Source organism: Macrobrachium rosenbergii, chromosome 4 (assembly GCF_040412425.1).
Source record: "Macrobrachium rosenbergii isolate ZJJX-2024 chromosome 4, ASM4041242v1, whole genome shotgun sequence".
Classification (NCBI taxonomy): domain Eukaryota; kingdom Metazoa; phylum Arthropoda; class Malacostraca; order Decapoda; family Palaemonidae; genus Macrobrachium; species Macrobrachium rosenbergii.
Window position 1 is genome coordinate 48,385,388 of NC_089744.1, and position 22,909 is coordinate 48,408,296.

General features: G+C 39.0%; 1 protein-coding gene, 1 non-coding gene and 1 pseudogene across 39 annotated transcripts in view; all 3 read right to left on the minus strand.

Moving 5' to 3' along the window:
• Nucleotides 1-22,909, minus strand: part of LOC136834094 (heterogeneous nuclear ribonucleoprotein R-like) — a 711,768-nt gene that overhangs the window by 254,455 nt on the left and 434,404 nt on the right. For 22 of the 38 annotated variants that reach the window (XR_010851700.1, XR_010851697.1, XM_067096389.1 and 19 more), the window contains 2 exons: nt 8,965-9,100; nt 7,340-7,428 (listed from right to left, as the gene is read on the minus strand). Coding sequence is in view for 36 of the 38 variants with exons in the window: in XM_067096389.1 (XP_066952490.1) it covers nt 7,340-7,428; nt 8,965-9,100 (225 nt within the window). In the remaining 2 variants the exon portion in view is untranslated. Of the gene's footprint in view, nt 1-7,339; nt 7,429-8,597; nt 8,734-8,964; nt 9,101-22,909 lie in introns of all 38 variants that reach the window. The other 16 variants (XM_067096429.1, XM_067096559.1, XM_067096548.1 and 13 more) reach the window with 1 other exon arrangement.
• On the minus strand, nt 2,553-2,670 carry LOC136838386 (5S ribosomal RNA; annotated as a pseudogene).
• LOC136838389 (U6 spliceosomal RNA) lies at nt 4,171-4,275 on the minus strand. Its single transcript, XR_010852969.1, has one exon. It is a non-coding gene; the product is annotated as a U6 spliceosomal RNA (small nuclear RNA).

Genomic DNA, 22,909 nt, shown 5'->3' on the forward strand with positions numbered 1-22,909 from the left:
AGGTAGTGACCTATATAGCTGGCGACTTCTAGATGATCTGTCAACGGGGCGTGACCACAATGTGACTAGATCATAGACCATACAAAGAGGACAAAAGAGCATTACTAACCACCTAACCAACACCTAAAGCGTTAGTTTGCAAAGGATTGGGAAGACTGCCTCCAGTAGTCGACCCAACAACCATAAAAACACAATTAAAAGGGGATAGGATCAGAGTTACCCCCTGTCCCCAAGGTTGCTGAAGCAGCAATGTATGGTCCCAGAGAAAAGCAATTTTCGTATGCTACCTAAACATCTTGCCAAGAGTGTGAGGCAAACACCGAATTGACTTCGCCAAAATGTGGCACTAAGAATGTCACTGAGTACCATATTTTTCTTGAACGCCATGGAGGTAGCAACTGCCCTCACCTCGTGGCGTTAACTCTCAACAACTTGAAGTTGAGTCGTCACAACTAGAGTGTGCGTCCTTAATGCGTCCCTCATGAAGAATGCCAGTGCATTCTTCGACATAGGTTTAACTGGTTGCCTCACAGAACACCATAAAATATCCAAGGGACCACGAGTGTCCTGTGTGCTTTTAAGGTAGTACTTGAGAGCTCTAACTGGACATAGAACTCCCTCAGGTTCCTGTCCAATAAGGTCTGCTAAACCTTTAATTTCAAAGTGTCTAGGCCAAGGGTTAGAAGACCTATCATTCTTAGCCAAGAACTTAGGGCTTAAAGAATAGACAGCATTGTGTTCCTTGAAGCCCACATGACGGCCTCGAACTTCGCTCACTCTCTTTGCCGCCAGAACCACGAGGAATGCCGTTTTCGAGTAACATCCTTAAGAGATGCAGAGTGGAGAGGCTCAAAAGGACTAAACATCAAAAACTTGAGCATTACGTCCAAGTTCCAAGCAGGGGGAATTAGCTGAGGAACCTTGGACGTCTTGAAAGAGCTCGTAAGATCGTGGAGGTCCTTATTGTCAGACAAATCTAATCCTCTGTGTCTGAATACAATCGAAAGCATGCTCCAATAACACTTGATAGTCGGAACTGCTATATCGAGTTTTTCTCTTAAGTAAAGGAGAAAATCCGCAACCTGGCTCACAGTGATAGAGGAAGAGGAAAAGCCCTTCTTTCTACACCAACCTTTGAAGGTTGCTCACTTCGCTAGATATATCCTTTAGATGAAGAACTTCTGGCTCTAGCGATGGCCCGTGCCACCTGGCCAGAAAAACCCCTTCGCTCTGACCAAGTTTCGATAGTCTGAAAGCAGTCAGGTTCAGAGCGGGGAGATTCAAAGATATCTCGTGAAGTGGGTATGTATGAGCAGGTCTGCTCTCATAGGAAGGGTCCTCGGAACGTCTACCAACCAGAAGAGAAAACTCCGAGAACCAGTGGTTCGAAGGCCAAAACGTGGGGATGAGAGTCATCCTCGTCCCTTGTGAGGCCGCGAACTTGCGTATGACTTCTCCCAGAATTTAGAACGGGGAAAAAGGCGTAAAAATATATTCCCGTCCAATCCCAGGGAAGAGCAACTATCGCAACTGCCCCAGGGTCGAGTACAGATGAGCTTTATAGAGGGAGCCTCGCTGTTCTTGAGGTCGTGAAAATATCCACAAGATGGCGACCCCAAAATTTCCAAAAATCTTGGCAAACCTCCTGATGAAGGGTCCATTCCTTCGGCAGGAGTTGATGGCGCCAACAGAGCAGGTCTGCTCGAACATTTTCGACCCCTGCAACAAAACTTGTGAGAATCGAAATGTTGCGAGCATAGGCTCAAAGAATAATCTCTCTTGCAAGGCTGAACAGGAACAAGTAGTATTGTCCGAGTTTGCTAAAACTACACGATTGCACACTTGGACCTCGAAGAATTGGAGAGCTAAAAGATAGCCGCCAAATCTTTGAAGTCGATGTGCCAGGACACCTGTTCCTCTCCCGGGTTCCTAACACTTCCTCTCCCTCTAGTGTTGCCCCCAACCTGTTTGACCCGTCGGAAAAACAACACTAGGTTGGGGTTCAGAAGCTTGAGGGAGATCCCTTTCTGCAATTTCGTTGGATCGAGCCACCACCACAGATCCTCTTTATATAAGGAAGAATTCTCAATTCCTCTTTCAAGTCTTCCTTGCTTTGCCAGCTCTCCAACAAAAAGAACTGAAGAGGCCTGAGATGCAGACTCCCCAGAAAACAAACTTCTCCAGCGAGGAAATGGTCCCCAGCAGACTCATTCCTTCCTTCACCTAGCATGTTTCCTTTTCCAAGAAGGCCGAGACTTTTTCGTACATAGAAGTTGCCGTTCTTGCGACGGAGACGCTAAAAAGCCGCTGAATACATCTGAATTCCCAGACACAATGGACAGTGAGGGGATCAGCTGCGACTTCTCCACAGACCAGAAGTCCCAGGGACTTCACGAGTTGCAGAGTCAACTGAAGGTCCTCCAGATACCTTCGCCGGCGGCGCTTTCGAATCAACCAGTCGCCCAAGGGAGTGAGATCCTGGCGTGCGACAGGTGCAACTGCATCGCAACGTTTTTCATGAGACGTGTAAACACCCTCGGAGCAAAATGTAGCGCCAACAGCATCTGGTGTTCCCAGGCGGTCACCCATCCAAGTACTGACCAGACCCAACGTTGCTTAACTTCGCTGAACGGACGAAGCGGTGTTTTTTCAACGTGGTATGGCGTTGTGCAGAGTCCAAAGCAGAGAGCCCTGAACTGGTACGTCTAGTCCCCAAGACAACCTGAGATACTTCATCGAGCGTGGATGAATTGGGGCGTGAAGATAAGTATCTTGGAGATCCAAAGATACCATCCAATCCCGGGATGAAGGGCTCCTAGTATTGACTGCGAGGTCTCCATCTTGAACTTTTCCTTCCGGACGAGTTGTTCGACCTGTTGACGCCCAAGACGGGTCTCCAGCCTACTGAAAGTTTTGGGACTAGAAACAATCTGTAGTAAAATCCCGGGAACACCGAGTCAAGACCTGTTCCACTGCTCTCCGCTCGAACATCTGTTCGAGCAGGTCAAACAATTTTCTGTTTGACAGGAAGGCAGTTGGGAAACAAAAAAACAAAGGAGGAGGAGACAGGAAGGGAATCAAGTAACCTCTCTCTAACAGTAGGAGGGACCAAACGTCTGCCCCTCACTCTTTCCAGGCTTGTGCAAAATGAAGCCTGGTTGCAAAGGGAGTCTGGAGATGAAAGGAGTCACTTGCTACCTCTCTTGGAAGTGACATTCCTTGGGAAAAAACTCTCTCTCGTGGTGCGGGTCTCGTGTTGCTTCCCATGGAAGCCCCTTTGTTAGGCAAATATTTAGCTTTGTTTACTTTTTATATCATTGAGATCGGTGCAATCGTTATGAAGGAGATGCAGTTTGAATGTCGATAACTTTAGTTTTGAGAAAAACGATATTTTTTGCTTCTCTGTGTATTTATTTGCTTGCTGTTACACAGTTTGATGTTTTTATGACATAATGAAAAGCCAAAAAATAGACCTGCAAAGTAATATAACTTCGCTAAATGAAGCTAAATGAAGCGAGTGTCAAAACACGGCTCAGGTTGGGCAGCGGTATGTCTTACTTAGTCAAGCTCTGAGCTGCTACTGACTGACTGCCACTGACTGCCCTGCGGCATTCCTGTCTTTCGCTGATGCGTACTAGGTCCACAGGTTGCCATAGATCGCATTAGATATTATTATTTCATAGCTAAAAGGAAATTACCACCGATATACTGACAATATCATTACATTACACGAAAAATGTAATATGACTATGATAGGGTTACTGTTTTGTTTATAACTCCTAACTGTGGCGAACTTTTAAATAAAACTTTCTGAGAAGATAGTCAGGATATGTATGATGCCATATATAAAATATCCCAGAAAATTTGATTTCGATTTTTTTCAGTCAAACGCTCCCCTTAAGACAAAGACAACTGCGAAGGTGGAGAGAGAGGAGCCGAAGGTTGAAAAGTCTCAGGAAACAGATCCTTAAGAAAAAGCCAGAGTCTGATAATCAGAGGAAGAAGAAGGCGAAAGAAGTTTCTCATCATACAAAGGCTGTGACGAAAGAGGATGTTCTTCCGCAGCTGGCGGGTCTTGAGTGAGTGGTGAAAGTAGTTCCGATTCGCCCGACACGTGGCGGGAACTCCGCGAACGAAGAAAAATCAACTAGAGTACGTATAGTAAACATAAAAAATGTGGAACGCTTCACGATTAGCGTGTCATCCTTGCGCAGGGGCCATGCTAATCTTCTCTGTATCGTTCCAATTTTAGTATATGTACTGCGAAGCAAGTACTGGCTAAATTAAGGACATCAGATGTTGAAGCGGGTAGTTGTGCGACATGATGAACAACTGGAACGGCGTCAACACAAGACTTGAAGCTATACGGCGGCGGCGGGAGCGTCATGGCGTGACGCGCGAGGCTCCGTGGCAAGTACTAGAAGAGAGTCACAGCGTGGCGCGCGCGGCGTCAAGGTGAGGCGGCGTGAAGCGTGAGAAGCGCACGAAGAGCAAGACGCGCTCCTGGCGCGAGACAAGAGAAAAGGCCAACACCTCAACTCGGGAAGACGAATAGAAAGCCACTAAACACTCTCTAGGCGACAGACGAAGCCCCAAAACATCTAGCAGACGAGGAAGATGAAGCAGGAGACGAAGGTAAAAGTCTGTACCTCTTAACAGGCAGATTCGAATCTTGAAAGGTTCATGAGAGCCTCCAGCTGTTGTTGCAAACCCAACAAAATCTTACGCGTTGGAGAAGCAACTCTCTCGGGAGAAGGGCTGAACCTGAGAAAAGGAAAGGGGCGAGACGTATACTTCCTTCCACAGGGGAAGAAGCTCTAGCCCTCGCCTTTAGCGACAGGGGTCGAGTAGCGTCATCATTCGAAAAACACTTTATTCTCTTCTGCAGAGGAATATCCACGCAACTTTCGGGAAGAGCACAAACGTCTAGAGGAAGAGGGCGTGAAGCGTCCTCTCCTCTAAGCTTCTCTTAAGAGGGCGAGAGTCCAACCGAGAGCTCCAACCCGAGGGGGGAGGGCGTGTCGGAGGACGAGAAGCAATCCTTCAGGATGCGTGCCTGAGCACGATCCCTGGCAGCCTGGGTAGCGTCATCAGGACCTGCGAAGGGACGCCAGACCGGTGGGAAGCCCCCGTAACCCCTCATGCGGCTTTCGACATGCCCCCTCCCTGGTCCTGGGAGTTCGACAGAGGTCCAGGCCTAGAGGCATTATAGGGCCGATCTGGCGCCCCTCCACAACACTAGGGGCACTAGCACTAACTCTATGCGTTTGAATTGCATTCACTTAAGTTTCAAGAGCACGCATTGACTCACGAGAGCCAGGGAATTACCTTCTGCAGCAACAAACTACAGGGTTAGTACTAAAATTTACTACAGGGTTACTAGCAGGAGAAAACCTGACTGTCCATCTAAGGATGCACTGTAGGAGGAAGATTTCCTCAGCCTATCACGCTCCAATTTAAGCATATAGGCTTCATATTCTTCCACTCACCCTCAGACAATCCCACACATTCATTACCGATTATCATAGAGCATTGAACACTCTTACATATCATACATAAAGAGTGAGGAACTATCAAAGTCTTCGATAGCCTCACCTTACATTCACCCAAGCTACAGACTCAATAGCTAGAGGTAAGACATCTTAATTATAAGAAAAGTCAAAAGCAAAATCAAAAACGGTCCACAATGAGCGTATGCCAAGTCACAGATCCAGTTGAATACCAAAAAACAACCAAAATACTTAAGTGACAACAAATTTCGAAATCCAAATGGCGGAGGAACTGACAACAGGTGTTGACAGTCCGGCGACAGAGAAAATCTGAATAGAAAATGGGAATGGTTCCTGATACCCGCCTCCCAGCGGCGGGAATGGGTACTAACCACCTGCCCGGCCACTGCGTGTGCCGCGAGTTTTGAAATTCTGTCGGACTTCGGAGAATACAGCTATATATATATCTGGCAGGTAAGTCTCATGAACAAAAACAAGATTATTCCTCCCAAGGCAGGATGGGGAGATCATTTGGAAGGAGGCTTTTGCAATTTTTTGTATATGCAGGTTCTTAGCCAAGGATGCCAATGGATAGCCAAGGATGCCACTGGAAGCATGACAAAAATTTTTAAAAATCCCTTCTTAAAATTGGTACATTTAGGGAAGAGTTATACAAATCACAGTAATAAAATACCAATTGCTCTTTATAATATGCTGCACAATGAATACATAGCAATGAATAGCTGAAACAGAACTTGAAAACCAAAGGTGACAATTAGTGTGAACTGGTAAAGGCATGAAAATATTTATAGTATAAACAACTGTAAAAAGTGACAAAAAAGACTTATCTATTCAACAAACCAAGATGAAATTGATGAATCCAGCAAAACTTTGATACTAAAATTAAAGGAATCCCAGGACTCATGAAGTCACTGAAAATATGAAACATGCAAGTAGCAACTTATTCCACAGTGGAACAAGTTGACAAATGAATGAATGGAAACAAATGAATCATACATCACACAGCAGCAATAATCTAGATAAGCAAAGCAGCATAATAGAGGAATGACAACTCACCTTTCGGGCCAGTGAAGCAAGAACTGGTCATTCATAGTAGGATTTTTCACCTTTGAGCTATGACTGAGAACAATTCTCAGTGTCAGGGTAATTATGATTAATGAGTTTGTAATAACAAATTCCCCCAGCCTGAGTATAAAAGAAAGGGGGGGGGGGAGTTACCTTCTCGATTAAATCGGAGCTTTCCTTTCATGACTTTACCTTGTGAATCACTACATTGAAAACAATTCCTTTAGCTACTCAATTCCAACTCATAATACTCGAAGAAGGGAAAATCTTGAGCCTCATAGTATGTTGCAAATAATTCTTTCATGAAACTTTGCTCAAAAGGCTCCTCTCTTATGACACCAAACCATCCGATGTCAAAAATAATTTCAGACTTACTGTAAGGGTTGGGAGAGATTTTAACATCACCAATTATGTTTATCAAGCTTAAACCAGACTAATGAACTAATTTATTTTCCCATAATTTCATATTAATAAAAATGCTGTAGTTATTTACCATCAACTGGTAGTCTGTAATTCCCAACACCTTATGATCCAACTACTGTATTAAAATTAACAAATCCAAGAATAACACAGGAACCTTTATTTCATAATAATTCCTAGAAATTAACATCATCAACTAACAGTATACTGTACATCTAATGAAACCTACTGAGAGAGAGAGAGAGAGAGAGAGAGAGAGAGAGAGAGAGAGAGAGAGAGAGAGAGAGAGAGAGAGAGAGAGAGAGAGAGAGAGAGAGAGAGTTACAAACTGATAAACAACATACCTTGTGAGACTCATATTCAAGGAAACAGAAACCTCTGTTTTTCTTCTTATCATCTGGAGAACTGTAAATAATAACTTCTACCAAACCAGCTGTAAATGAAATATAAAATTTTTTAGACTTTCATTTCTGAATAGCTAATCAAACTATAAAGAACACACTATTTCACTGGGCTATTACACTTCTATTTTTACTAGGCAATGGAATAGTTGCTTGTTAAGTCATCTAACCTATATATGCAGTCAACTATAAAATAAATGCACATTTTTATGCATGGCATTACATATAATCAAAAACTATCTGGCAGCTAACAATTAACTAGTCTATCAAAAGACAAAATAAAAAAAGGAAAAAATCCTAGTCTTATGCTGAATCTGGGAGTAGCAAATGCCAGAACCATGAAAATCCTGGAAGATATACATACACATATATATAATCATATATCTTACATATATATAATATATATGTATATGGAAAAGGCTTTAATAGTTATGTTAGTTTTGATATACAGGACCAAATTAGCCATGTCTGCTATATATATATATATCTATATATATATATTCCATGCAAGCAAAACACCACTAGCAAATTAAGTCATAAAGAGCACAGTCTTACCATATGACAACTGAACATGATAGCACAAAGAATTGAGTAATTTAAATTGAGTAAAAGGCTGCTATTTACGTATCTCTTTTGCCATATGATAAAGACTTGAAAAGATGAAGGATTTAGGATATATGATAAGTGACTGCGATAGGGGAGGGAGGGCAGGAGAAAGAATAGACAAGTAGTAAACCGAGTGGCCAATGTGTCACCAGGCACTTGAAAATCAAGAAAAAAAAAAAAGTACAAAAAATGAAAATATACATATGAAACCCATTGCGTTGCTGCAGGAATAGGATGCCAGAGCTTGGGCACAGCATCAAAACAGTGCTAATGCTAAAATGAATATAAATAATTATGATATAATTTAAGAAAATATAAAAATACTTCAGGGATAACTAAAGATGTGGAATAAGGGCTGGGGTGGGATACGGGGAAAGGGGAGGCAGTGAGTATGAGGCACCATCAAGCAACCAATGTTTAGAGCCAGTTATATTGTGGAAATGTCTAGCTTTACATTTCTATGATGATAATGGGACCACTTTAAAAACACATTCTTAGTGTAAAAAGCTGCCAAGTCAATGGTGACAGAACGCACATAGCTAGGATTGACATACCCACAAGCCACTGACTACCTGTGACACAAAGGTCAACTTACGTGCGTGCTTTGCAAACTCCTCATATAATTCATGGCGCTCCCTGTTCTTGGGGATATTTCCTACGAACAATCGGTGATTGTTGTATGAAATAGTGACCCCTAATTTTTTGCCGCGCTGAATTTCATATTCATTCAGCTGCAAAAAGATATGACGAATCCTGTATATGGGTATAAATAAGGGTTTATATGTGAATCTACTTGAAACCCTGAAATAAAAGTCCATAGCCCTCAAGACAAGTAGATCCAGATGCGAAAATGGTTGAGGCATTCCTGTGGGTAAGGCAGAAGTGGGAAAGAACTTCTGTTACAACACAGGATTGCCTCATAATATGATGTACAAAGAAACATTTGAGCGTTCTCACTTTACCTGTGCGTTTTGAAAATTCTTCCATTATTTCTTCTTTACTCTTTGATTTTGGGATGTTCCCCACAAACAGCCGGAGATTAGGGATAGATATATTAACTTTCAGGGCAGCATTTTCCCTGACTTTGTAATTATCAAGCTGTGAAAAAGAAAAAAAAATACCTCCTTGGCATCAGTGAAAACTGATTTAGGCCTTAAAATTTACTGGCAAATACTACAGCAAACTACAACTACTGCGTTGCATTCTGAAGAACTTCTTATAGTAGGAAAGTTTGAGAAGTTTCTGGTAGTATCAATTTAGACACAAAGTCTTCAGTGAAACCATGGATTGATTTCATTCTCATCTTTGGGTCATACTGATCAAAGCTCATCTACTGTGCTTAAACAGCCTAGGTCATTTCTGGTAACATACTATATCATGACACACAAAAACTTTTGCACTTTAATATACATTCAACCTTAAATACATGGACAACATTTTCATTCTTCTCACTGTATCATTCATTCTATCTAACATTATTGCAGCAAGCCAACAAACCAATCCAACGAAAACATAAAACTATTTACTCTTATAAAACCTTTTCTATAAATAAGGACATACAAAACTATTTACTCTTATAATCCTTTTCTATAAACAAGGACATACAAAAGCAATGCAGGGCAGAATTCCAGTTAAAACTTACACTGGACACCATTTTACTTCCTACAACTCCTCAGATTCCCTTACTTCAAATACGTTTGACCAAGCCAAATACATTGAAGGCGTTAAGGGTTATCAAATATTTCAACCAGTTCAATGGCTGAAGCTTAGTTATTCTATTATAAATTCAGTAGTTAACAGTGAACTCAATATTTCCATTTCTTGTTATTTTGGATTTTTTTCCACTTAAAACCTTGAAATAAGACTTGAATGAAATGATGAAACACAACTTCTAGCATAAGCCTCAAACTAAGGCTTAGCAAGAAGAGTTCAGCACCATAAACAAAGATCTACGATGAAAATTACGACAATGAATCCTTTAACTGGCCATATAAAAGCCTTTTTTTGTTCGGTTAGGTACAGTATTTAATGATTAACAAAGTGACAAATATTAAAGATCCTGACAATACTTCTCTATAGGGCACACTCCAAAAAATGTCTTGGACAAGCAAATAAAAGGTGACTCACTATCAGAATGTAATTTCTTCTCGGTAACTGGCAACAGAATTCACTAATGGTAAAACTGAGTGTGAACAATTTGATGTGACCTAGGATGTCTTTGGCATGTTAAAATTACGGCAGCTTCAACCCTTCATGTTCCAAGTTTGGCATTCCAAATACCTTCCCCTTCATCTACAGTGGATTTTATCAATACAAAACTCAATCATCTATCTCGAGGATTGCAGCTCATGTCAGATTCAGTTTTCACATAATGTTAAATCGGATCACAGATTCTACTTTTACATTAACCATTTAACCGTTACCTAGGTGAAAAACTCCAGGATCCTCAGTAGTCAGGCTAAGAGCTCATCCAACACAGTAAAATATGCAACTTGGCAACTGCTTTACATACTTATGACCATTCAAGTGTGGACTGTGTCTATTTTCTAATTAGTTTCTTTTTCTTATAATGTTCATTTTAATCACTACATTGCATACCTTTCATATGTATTAAGCTTAATTTTTGTTTATAAACTTACACATAAAATACTGCAATTGACATCAGCAGATATTTACTATTATTTACTGAATCTTTGGTTTTTAACCCTTAATGGATGGATCCCCTCAATTAGAGGATCTAAAACAGGTTTTGTGTGGTGGACGGATCCCCTCTGAGGAGGATTAATATTACACGCCATAAGATTTGTCTGTATTGAGCAAAAAAGTTTCCAATACTTCAATGGCCCATAAATGAATTGCGGCAACTAAAGAATTCAGCTCAGCTCAATAGTGGGCATCTTGGGAACTTCAGTATTGTTCTTGACTTGAGGGGGGGGGGATGTCTTGCTTCTCTCTCTCACACACGATGTTTTTTGTTAGCTCATAAGTATACCCAGGGATTACTGTTGGTTTTAGTTCTTATCTTTTATGATATGATGTCAGTTACACGTAGTTGTTATTTTGTACAGAAATATTAGAAAAAATATGTATAAAAAATAAAAAAGTTACTGCATTTCCAGATCTGAGTAAATTTACACAACTATTTTTAAAAAAATATGCTCAGAATTTGTTACCAATTTTAGTTATCTGTTATGTTAGTGTGTGAGTTGTAATTATAATTTTACAAAATAATATAAAATATTAGAAAAACATGTATAACTTGGTACAATTTACAAGTGTTTTGTAAAAGAGGCCTCACACAGGGTTGTAAATAGTCACTTTAACTTCCCATGAAGGTAGGGAAAATTTTTTAGAATTTTTTTTCTTACACCATGTGCATTTGCATATCTTCCTCTTTCCATTGATGAGTTTTTTCTTAAATTGGCTAACCTTAAATATAATTAGCCCATCCCTCAAAGGTTAATTATTGACCTTATCTATTCATTTTTATAAACTAAGAAATGCATTTGATGCATTTCTAGTAAAAAAAAAAAAATGGGATGAAAGGGGAAAGCGAGGCATTGTTATTGTCTGGTTATGAATCACAAGATGCCTGAGGCCTAGATAATCTATGTTTAAGCAGATTGACCTTGACAGGAAAGTGAGAAAAATGAATTGTAGATATACAAACTTAACGCCACTGTAAAAACTTCAGCTCCCCACATATTTACCTACTGAACAGAGCAAGTAAAATTGCTGCTCTTCGTATATATGTATTAAACTGTTAACAGACTGGGATCCAAACTATTTCAATAATTATATGTACCAGTTCTAAACAGCTCCATGACACAATTGATGTAATTTTTAAGACAGCAAAAGTGGTAGCAGACTTGTGGTTGCTGTACACTGTGAACCAATTATATATTTGAATATCCTTTCATCTACAAATAACAGCTAACATGGGAGTTGTGAACACTTAAAACACTGGGAGAATATTAGAGACGGACAGCTTTCACTACATAAAACCTAATATTACCCCACAGATTCAAGAGCTAACAATATAATTGAATGCAAACCTTCATTCATTTCTCCCACTGTTTATGGTCCTAATCTTCGGTAGATGGAGGAAAAACCCATTACAACATGTAAGCCAACCAATAGTAAATACTGTACTGCACCCCTTCCAATGCAATTAAGAATATACATTCATTTTATTGTTGCAGTTTCCATCAACATATCACCTCATAAAACTTTCATGTCACCCAATGTTTATATGGAAGTAAAGGTTTAATACTTAATTATCAAATTATCAGTAAACTGCTTCATAACAGATTTCCAACTTTGTTATTGTAAGAAACAAGTAAATAAATTTAAATTTAAAAGGTTATGTTCCGTATGTGTTAGCCATTTACGAGGAACTCAACCTTTACAAGAGATTACAGCTAAATATTTTCTACTACTAGCTCTTTGCTAGTTATGCGCTGGAGCAAGATTGTATTTAGTTTGTATATAAAAAAGGAAGACTTTATAGCTCCTAGTTGGGCACTCAACTACAAGATTATGACTTATAACTACTTACTTAGTTGTTGTGAGTTATGAGTTGGCTGGGTCTGTGTAAAGTATATGGTAATATTACTAATCCAAATGTTACTTGTGTACATATAAATTTACAGATTATTTTTGTAGTTTTCTAAATCATTTAGTGCTGTACATTCCTAGGGCACCTGTTGTACACTACACCCAGGCATTGTGAGGGATAAAGAATTTGTGAACAAGATCATGCATCTCCTTTCCAAAAAAACTGTCAGATTTTACTTTTACACTTTCATTAGTTTACTATTTTTATAAGGCAGACAAACTGGTGAATAAATCTGAATGTTCCTAACTTCCAATTCTAACATACTACCTACCTACTCAAGTCCAGGTCTAAACGTATTCATTCTTTTGTACACTGCATTCGAAAAGAGTAATGTTTCAGGGTAAAAAATACTTCTGAAATCCTGCCCCTTATGTCTTTGCTTTATGCTGTCTTGCAAAAATCTCTTCTCATCTCCTGGCTCCCTTCTCACAGTTCTTTCAACTCTTCTGGTGCCTACAAGAGCCCAGTTTCTTAGTTTCAATTACATTTAGTTTAGTACAATATACACTACCCTCCCTTTTGTTTGATATGATAAATGCAACATAGATAACATCAGTCTCCTCTTTGTTATAATTTTCCCAATTTCATCTCCTATAGTTAGATAAATAAAATGAAAACTTGGCTGTAAAGCCAAGCACTGGGGCACTTGCCCGCCATTCAATGCCCAAACCAGTGAATCAAATGGGGAGCAGCAAGACTGAAAAGTGGGAAAAGAAGGAAACGACTAAAAAATGGGTAAAGATTGGGGCTGAAAAGATGCTGCAAACAACATTCAGTAATGCCTGCAGTGCACCATGTGAGGTACACTGACACACCCCTTTACGAAGATCTCCTATAAAGTGTCCTCAATTTAAAGTATGAAATTATAAAATAAACCAGAAAATTATAATCCTCGGGGTTAATACATAAGAAGATTTCTCTCCTGCTCTGTGCTTTTTCTGCATGAACTACAACTCATCAAATGATAGGAGCAACATTCATGGTCTAAACCTGAGGGCCTTCCTCCAGTTTATAACAGAAGTTCCATTACGTTGGGATCCACGTTATTCAACACTTTCTCCTTCTACTAGATTGCACTGTTAATATTAAGGCATGGAAATTTATATATGAAATATTTCAGTTATAAGTAGGATAAAGCAGAACATCAATAACAAGCACACGAATGAGAACAATTAACAAGATCTTTCATCATTCCTGTTCCTTCAGATTTCTTACACAGTCAGCAATGAAATGAGAAACTTGAAATGTTATTTTTTAAATATCCATAAAAAAAACACATTTTGTTAGGCACAGACAAGAACATTAGCCATTACTGCTGAAAAATCCCTACCCTTTCATTAGAACTTCCCAGGTATTTATTCACCCATATTTTCTCTTGATTCATGTCCACAAAGAAATCTGGTGGTGGTTATACTTTAGGTTAAGTCTGTCTGTATGTTTGTTATGATTATCTAGGAACACCTTGATGATAGGTGGACATTGCCTTGCTTTAAATGATTAGAGTTTGAGATGGATCATGATGCTGATCTGCAGTTACCAGTTTTGTAAGTTTAATTTTCCTTGTACAAGTTCTATGGTTCAATGTGGAGGAATGGGATACATAATGCATAATTGTAAGGAAACAATTACTAGACATACCCAGAGTTATGCTAGAACTATATTTGTATAAGTTTTTCTTCTTCAACAATCATTGCATTTATACTGTATAGAACATCAGCCAAATGAAACCTCACTTTGTTTTGATTGTATTCCATTTTACCCTCACATAATCAATGGGACAAATTATTTATTTTCAAGGATCAGGCACAATTCTTCAGTCGACCTTGTGACATTTGACACTAAAGCTACCTACCTATCCCACCTGAAAATCATAACACTGTATCTTAGCAAGAGTGTTACCATATATACTCATGTACTGTAACGTGCGATCTCGTGTTTCGTGCAACCCCCAAATTTTCACCCATAAAAATTTTTTATGTATCTCATGTATCATGCAAAGTCATTTTTTCAGGAGACCAAATTACAATAGACTAACCTCTTTTTCTCCACCTCTTTATTCCATCTTCTAGTTAAATAAGTTAAAAAAGTAAGGGAATGATAAAGGTATCGTTAGTAACGCTATTTTTGTTGAGTAAACGCATACCTGTACAGCCATCAACAACCTAAACCTAACAAGAAACAGCTACTTTCCTATGAACAACCAAATTGGATGACAACAGCTGTTTTGCTTGCATTTCAACCATTGTACGATAGTAAATAATGAACATAGGACTGATATACGTAATTTTACATTATACCCTTATTCGCTATGGAGAAAAGATTGGGAATGAAATATACAGTAGTACACCGAGATAATGGACAGTGGTGTATCGTACTTCCGGATATACCGGTGCAAAATGTAAATATCAATCTGAGGGTTTTTGCCTCTGGATTGAGCACTGAGCTGTTTTTTCAAATCAGGTACCAAAAGGAACGCTGAGAGTTTGAGTGAGGGAGAAAGCGCATCACCCACAACAAATACATGTTTATGCTTAGTGTACTTTGTAATTTCACTTCACAACACTACTGTATACTGTTCTGCAGTTTATATGAACCTGTTAAGCGTCCTTTATGAGACACATTGCTGTTCTCGTATCGTCACATTTTCTAGCTCGCAGAGCGGTCATTTGGTCTACACTAATTTTTATGCTTTTTTGAGTGTTCTTTTCTTTATATTGATATTAATTTTTCTATAGATATTAGGATAATAAATAATGTAGAATAAGAAAAGATGAAAGAATTTATTTTGCATTTTTATATCCTAAGATTATAAGCATGAAACTTAAAAAGGAAAAAATGATTCTTTTGAATGCCAATCCTTGAAACAGAGCCAGTAGATTAATGAATTGTTTTATTTCATTTTCATTTGTGCCATACCATTTTAGTGCACTTGATATTGTAGGCTAACTTTCTGTATATTATCTAGGAACTGGATGGATGGAAAATCTTTCATTACTGCTACGTGCTCCATGACTGCCATAAAAAAAATTACAAAATCCACAGGGTTTCCCTTATCCCGAACACTAAATTTCACACCTTTGGGTGAATGAAAATTACAGTGAACTCCACAGGGTTTCCCTTATCCTGAACAAAAAGTTCGTGGAATCTGCAGTAATTTTTGTGCTGATTATGGAAAAGGCGCCATTACTTCCTTTTATCGTAGGCAACATCATCTGCAACATGTAGTTATAATATTATCTCTTAGGCAAAAGATTTTTCTTTTGCTTTAGATTGCTCACTATGGGGAGATGAGTGGGATCAAACAAAATCAGTTGTTTTATCAATGAAAGCCAGAAGGGTAGCGGGAGGTGGAGATCGTCGTCCTCTTGTCAGACTGTCTTTCCCTTACAGAAAAAGCCGACATTTACCACTAATTTAGCTTACAGTGTTCCTACAATTTGTATAAGAGGGAAGAGCATTTCTGACTGAATTCAGTTGTGCACCACCCTTGAAAGAGGTAGGACGTCACTTCATGAAGGCGGTGTGATATGGAAATGCGGCTGACAAAGATATGTCATCGGTGACACTTAACAGGTTAACAATAAGGCTTTTATCTTACTTTATGGGTACTGTTTTTTTATATAAATATACTTTACAGGAAAACGGGACGAATTCAAATACTATGAGAAAAATGACTAACTTGATTAGTTGTCACACTTCTGTAAGACATTTAATTTGTATTAAAGATTTATTTGATTTGTATTAAACATTTTATGGGTATTTTGCTGTGTTTACATTAATATCAACATTTAAAATTAGTAAATCATTTGTTATAAGCACTTTAGGGGTGTATATACTTAAGAGTAACAGTTTTAGGGGGGGAATGTAAGATGACTTTGGGCATTTTGGGATGATGGTTTGGGGTGTATTTTTCTTTGAAATGATCTTAAATTGTTTTAGTATGATAATTTCAGTTATATTTTTGTCTGAACTATCATATTTGGCAGTGAACTGTTAAAATAAGCAGTTATAAGCATTTTACCTTAGTTTAAGGAGTACAGGGTATAAATATATCTGTACTGTACTTCATAGCAAACACACACATTCACGCAAATATACATCAATATATCAGTTTCTTTTATAGTGCTGTAGGCTTGGACCCTTTAATCCATTATCTAGGTGAGCTACTGTACTGCTAAATTTAAGCTGCAAGTTGTAGCTGAAGCTGAGAAAACAAACAATCTTCAGCTGCTAATGACTGTAAATTATTGTGCATCAGCATGGATGAAACCCCTCTAAACTTCGATATGCCAACAAACTCGACCGTAAATAAAATTGGAAAGAAAAGTATTTTAACCATAACTAATGGGCATGAAAGAACATATTTTACTGTTACTTTAACGTGTATGGCAGATGGGACAAAACTTCCCCCCCCTTGGTTATCTTTATACAGAAATTTATGCCTATACAAAAACTGCTGAATGGTATCATTGTTTCACAAAAACAAAAAATGCAAATGGCGCATGATCGCTATGTTGTATTTTATAATACAATAGTTAAACGAAGAAGAAGAATAGTAATATGAGAATACTGTACATACAAGTTCCTCGGTTGAGAGGTCAGTATAGTTCTCGGCTAGCACTCTGCTGGGCCCACATTCGAGTCTCTGGCCAGCCAATGAAGAATTAGAGGAATTTAATTTATTTCTGGTGATAGAAATTCATTTCTCAGTATAATGTGGTTCGGATTCCACAATAATCTGTAGGTCCCGTTGCTAAGTAACCAATTGGTTCTTAGCCAGGTAAAGTAAGTCTAATCCTTTGGGCCAGCCCTAAGAGAGCTGTTAATCAGCTCAGTGGTCTGGTTAAACTAAGGTAAACTTAACTTTTAACTGTACATACAATATTATTGGATAAAGTGAAGTAAAGCATAACTTTTTAAATGATCCACGGAAAAGATGCATATTGTATTAGTTATGTTTGTATGTCATAATATGATATCAATATGTGAATATTACATAAGCTAATTTTATATCGTGTGTATGATGCGACCCCCTTAAAATTAAATCTTTAAAAGTCGCATGATACACAAGTAAATACGGTAGTTACCAATAAGAATACTTTCTGAATCTTTAGATGGGAAATAATTCAAATTGAATCTCATTGACCAACTAAGGCAACAACCCACACTCTTATTAGTGTACACTTCTATTTCCTACACCCACTTCATTGTATGGGTCCTTTACCGTCCCACTCAACTCAGCCTCTATCTCAAATTGTTTTTCACAACCTCTATCAAACGTGGTAATTATTCCTATTATAATTTGTCACCCCAGAAAAATAAAATGTCCCATAACAAGCCATCAGGAGTTTATTTCAGTATTAGTTAACTATTCGCAATGAAGGGTTGAAACTTACAACAAACCACATGTGACTGGTGGTTTGTTGATTTCACCTTCATTAACCCCTACAGGTCAAACTAACCAAACGAGATGCTTTCACAAGGTAAAATGAGCGAGTTCTTCACTTTTCAAGGATTTCAACAATGCATTCAAAGAATGGGTATTTTTAAATTTACCTCCATCTTCAACAGAGTTAATAATGAGGATGACAGCTTAACAAGGCACTTCTAATCTACATCTACTACTAACATAAAATCAAGTTTGCATAAAACAAAGCAATTAATCAGGTAATGTCAACAATCTGTGCTTATATGGCAGAACAAGAGGTTCATTCTTGATGACTATGTAAGACGCCTTAAAAAATCTAATCAGATGAACTGAAAATGTTGAAGATTCTATCAAAACCTTATTCAAGGATCTGTTTTTGATACTTAGTATACACACATTGTTGGTTGAAAGTTAGGTTATCTAGATTTGTGTTGAATTGTTGTTTTCCATTCAATAGCTAGATCAAGTGGGTTATTCATTAAAAACCCAGGCGAACAACTAAAAGACTGAATAACAATACTTAAATATAGCACTTTTTTTGAATGAACACAAAAAACCAACAGACAGTTTACGGTGTTTTAGTCTGTTTCAATCAGATTAATTATTCCACTATGGCTGTCTCCGCTCAAAATCTGGGTTTTAGATAGCAACAGGCCATTTGCTAAAACTTTACAGTAACATACACATATAGATGATCTAGTCCAGTCATAGCAGCTTTTGGCTGCTTAATCAACTTCATTTCCTTTCCTGTTTATATATGAAGGCATTCAATATATTTTAAAGCAGGTCCAATACATTTTAAAACCAATACCAGTTTTACATAGTTTGTGGAATGAAAGTGTAATCTGTTGAACACAGGGATTTTTAGGACAATTATTGAGAGTTTCTAAAGCACTTTTCAAGTCACTGAAAATAACACATTTCCATGATGACATGTTTTCAATAAACTTAACTGCTGACCATATTGCAGACAATTCTATTAAGAAAACAGATGCATTATTATTTGTTTCACTAGATGATATTGCAGCAAATCCTACGACTGAGGAAGATATGGCTCTGTTGTACAGATTGCTTAATGTGGACCCTTGCATTTTGTATGTTTCACTTAATGCTGCATATGATGTCAAGGCCTATACATAATTTTGGTTAGTACAAGTAGTGTACAGACATACTTTATGCACAATCCAAGGAAGAGGAAATTACAGTGCTAGATGAAGTTATGCTGAATTTACTGGCTAAAAATTTCTGTCAGCTATACATTTACAGAGAAAATGTATTATTCCAATATAGGTTGTGGGTTCTTCATTATGAACTGTCACTAAGCTTTTGATGTTGAGCCATTTATCTCACTCCCATAGTCTGAAATAATAGTACGAGGGGTTAATCTGTCAGCCCAATTCTGCTTATCTATCATGTGCGAAATGTGTGCTTTCCAGTTCTGACAGCATTTCAATGTATTAAAGCTTACCTGCTTTCCCACAGTTCATTACCAAAAAACCAAGAAACAATATTACACCATTACTCTTACTATCAATAAACAGTTCAACCTGATCAATATGTCAAAATATTCAATTTATTATTATTAACTAATTTTTTCTTAAGTTACGATGATTTTAGATTCTAACAATGGACACACGGAAAATGGTGAAGAATCTGACAAAAATTCTTTCTAGGATTTGTTCCTGAAGTATTGAAATTATAGGTTGAAAACAAGACAAATTTATAAAATATTCATTGAATAACCAAGGGCAGCCAACTGCAACAAATCAGATGGAAATTACTCAAAACGTTGCATTCTTTTTTCGAACCCCACCATGATCCACCAGTGACTATAATCTGTTCAATTTTCTTCTAATCCAGATCTATTTTGGGGGCTTTTTGGAGATAATAAAAAAAAAGAATAAAGAAATCACAAAAACTTTTTAATGATAGATCATGTTTGATGTATACCTCTTTCATATGCCTGACTAGATTTTCCAGCAGCATTAATTCAAGCGACTTAAGGTTGGAGTTTCAATAATGTCATTTAACTACACAAACCACAGATTTAAGACTCAATAATGTCATTTAACCACACAAACCACAGATTTAAGACAGTTTGTACCTTGACTAATTAATTCAATTCCACAGGCAGTCCCCGGTTATCGGCAGGGTTCCGTTCTGAGGGTGTGATGATAACCGAAAATCGCCGCTTATCGGCGCCAAAAAGCTCCGATTTTTGGCTATTGGCGCCTCTACTAGGTATGCATTGGTGCCAATACCCAATTATCGGCACCGATAAGCGGAAATCAGTGATTTTTGGCGCCGAAAATTGCTCATTTTTGTCGCTACACAAGCCCCATAAAACTGGATCGCCATTAACCGAGCCTGCCGTTAACCGGGGACTGCCTGTACTCATAACCTTGGTAATCACAGAAATTAAAAATTTTAAAAGGATCATAACGAAATTTCCCAAAGTACTTTGTTCCCTGACTCTAGTTTTTAATGCTGATACTTTGTGTCCCTGACTCTATTTTTTAATGTTGATAACAAGTAAAAAATATTTACCTAATTTTTATAGTTAAACAGCACTCTCTATACTAAAAACTTGGACCATTATATAATGTTAATGTAGAGGGGGGCATTTCTTCCTAATGAAGACTGTCATCATCCCTCTGGTTTTAGCTTAGCCTGTCACTGTTATATTTACTTAACAGCTTCTGCAATATGACAAATTTTTAATCAATTTGCATTTTTCATAACTTACAAACCTGAAATCTTTATGAATTGGGAAAATCCCAAAGCACAAGCTGGATCTGGCTTAAAAATAGAACAAAGTTTGGAGGCATGAGTGCATTAGCCAATGGGGGGGGGAGAGAGAGTTAACACCAGCCTGGTGGACCAGACGGTCATTATTGTCTGCTCTTCGTCTGTCCATTGCAGCCTCAACTTGGTCCTTAGGGAAGAGTGATGAAGATCCCAGAACTGTTACATTCTTCAGTACCAAGGTAGAATCAGGGCCAACAAACTTGGAGATCTTAGAGAGGGCAGCATCTCTTCTCTATAATATCCAATTGGCCCACATTCGCTGTTATGTGAGCCAAGTACAAAATAGCCTTGCCACCGGACTGCAAGTCTAAGAAAGATGGTACTCTCCACACTGTCGCTAGACATGGCAGCAGAAGAACTCTTGCCAACTATTGTTGACCACAGATCGAGCCACGAGACTGTCTGGAATGCTGTAGAAGCAGTCGATTTCAATGTAGCTAACTTGGTGCATAAAGGAGGTGCCCCCTGCCTGGATCCAATCCAAAGAAAGACCCAGGCCTAGGTGAACTAGGTCCAGATCCACCTGCCTTGTCTGTAATGCAACGTTAGGAGTTACGTAAATACGTTTATGTCACGGAGGAGGGAGCAACTTTACTGACCTGCTAGACCGAAGAGAGTTGTCCCCTCCAGAGACGAGAGAATTCAAAGGTTAAGAACACAGTCAGCAAGGTTAGAACATGGACTCCCCAGTGATGCCTTCGTTTCTTTCTTGGGCCCCACAAGGGCTTCAAGACCCAAGGGATAGTCTGAAATGGTAACCACAGTCTCTTCTGCAAATTCACTATACCCATGAATGAGTTCCACAACTCCTGATACAGTACATAGTTAATAGTTCTTGGTTATCTGCATTGCAAGGGAGAAGAAGAACTGCTTCCAGGCCATGAGATCCTTGATTGGGCCTGTCAACTGAATCAGCAGCACCCCCTGCATCACTGTTCACTACTGGAGCATGGGAATGATCAGGACCTAACACTTTTTTGGGTATATATCGTTCCAATGAATGAGAAGGGACTGTCTTGGCAGCGGTCCCGCCAATGTGAACGAGGGTGTGGACTACCATACATGTATGTTAATGGAAAGGAAGACCCTGGTTGATTCCGTGACAGTAAAGGAATCTCGTTACATGGAAAATGGTCACGGCCGTGTGAACAGACCGTGGACTACTTGTCCTAGGAGAGGAATGGTCTTGATCACAAGAATGCTCCTTCAGGTGTGACGTCGACTTCTTTATAACAGCCATGTCGTCTTTCTTTATGGCTGTGGTCTTAATCCTTGTTTCTTGAGCAGGATAAGCAGAAGAAAAAATGACTTCAATTTCTTGAGGAGGAGCCCAATCCATACATATACTGCTCTAGAGGAGTACTACTCTTGCAGAGTGCGATGCCACACAAGAATCAGGAAGTGGGCGAAGCTCATCAGTAGCTGAAGTAGAAGATGTGGCCTTGAACCTTGACTGACACACAGCTGTCTCTAACTGCGTCTAACCCTGGAGGGGCAGCTGGAGACGAACCAGGAACAAACTTGGAGACGACATGGCTATGATTAACAGACCAAGAATTAAATGTAGGAGATAGATGGTTGGCCTTGCCCCCAGACTAAGGAGAAATGGAGCAGGAACCCAAAGAGCCCTGCAGACCTTGCAAGGAGGGACCACAAGTCCTTCATCCTCCAATGCAAGGAGGGACCACAAGTCCTTCATCCTCCAATGCCTCCGTGGAATGAAATGAACAGATGACGATGAAGACGAATGAGAAGAGGACGAGGATCTACATGTCTCTTCTTCAATTTCTTCATGTTAACCCAGCCGATCTTCTTCAGAACTGCACCTTTGACTCTCTCCACCAGATCTTGAATAAAGGAGTCGGAAGGAGTAGACGTAGAAGGCCCAGGAATGGGAACCGATGGTAGAGGCATGGCTGATGGTGGTGCTATGTAGGCCAAGGATGTTGTCACCAAAGAAACACAAGCAGAAGTCACAGACACCGTAGTTGTAGAGACTGACATGGCGGCAGATACTGGGAGATGGGAAGACAAAGAGGTGGGACGGTAGGCC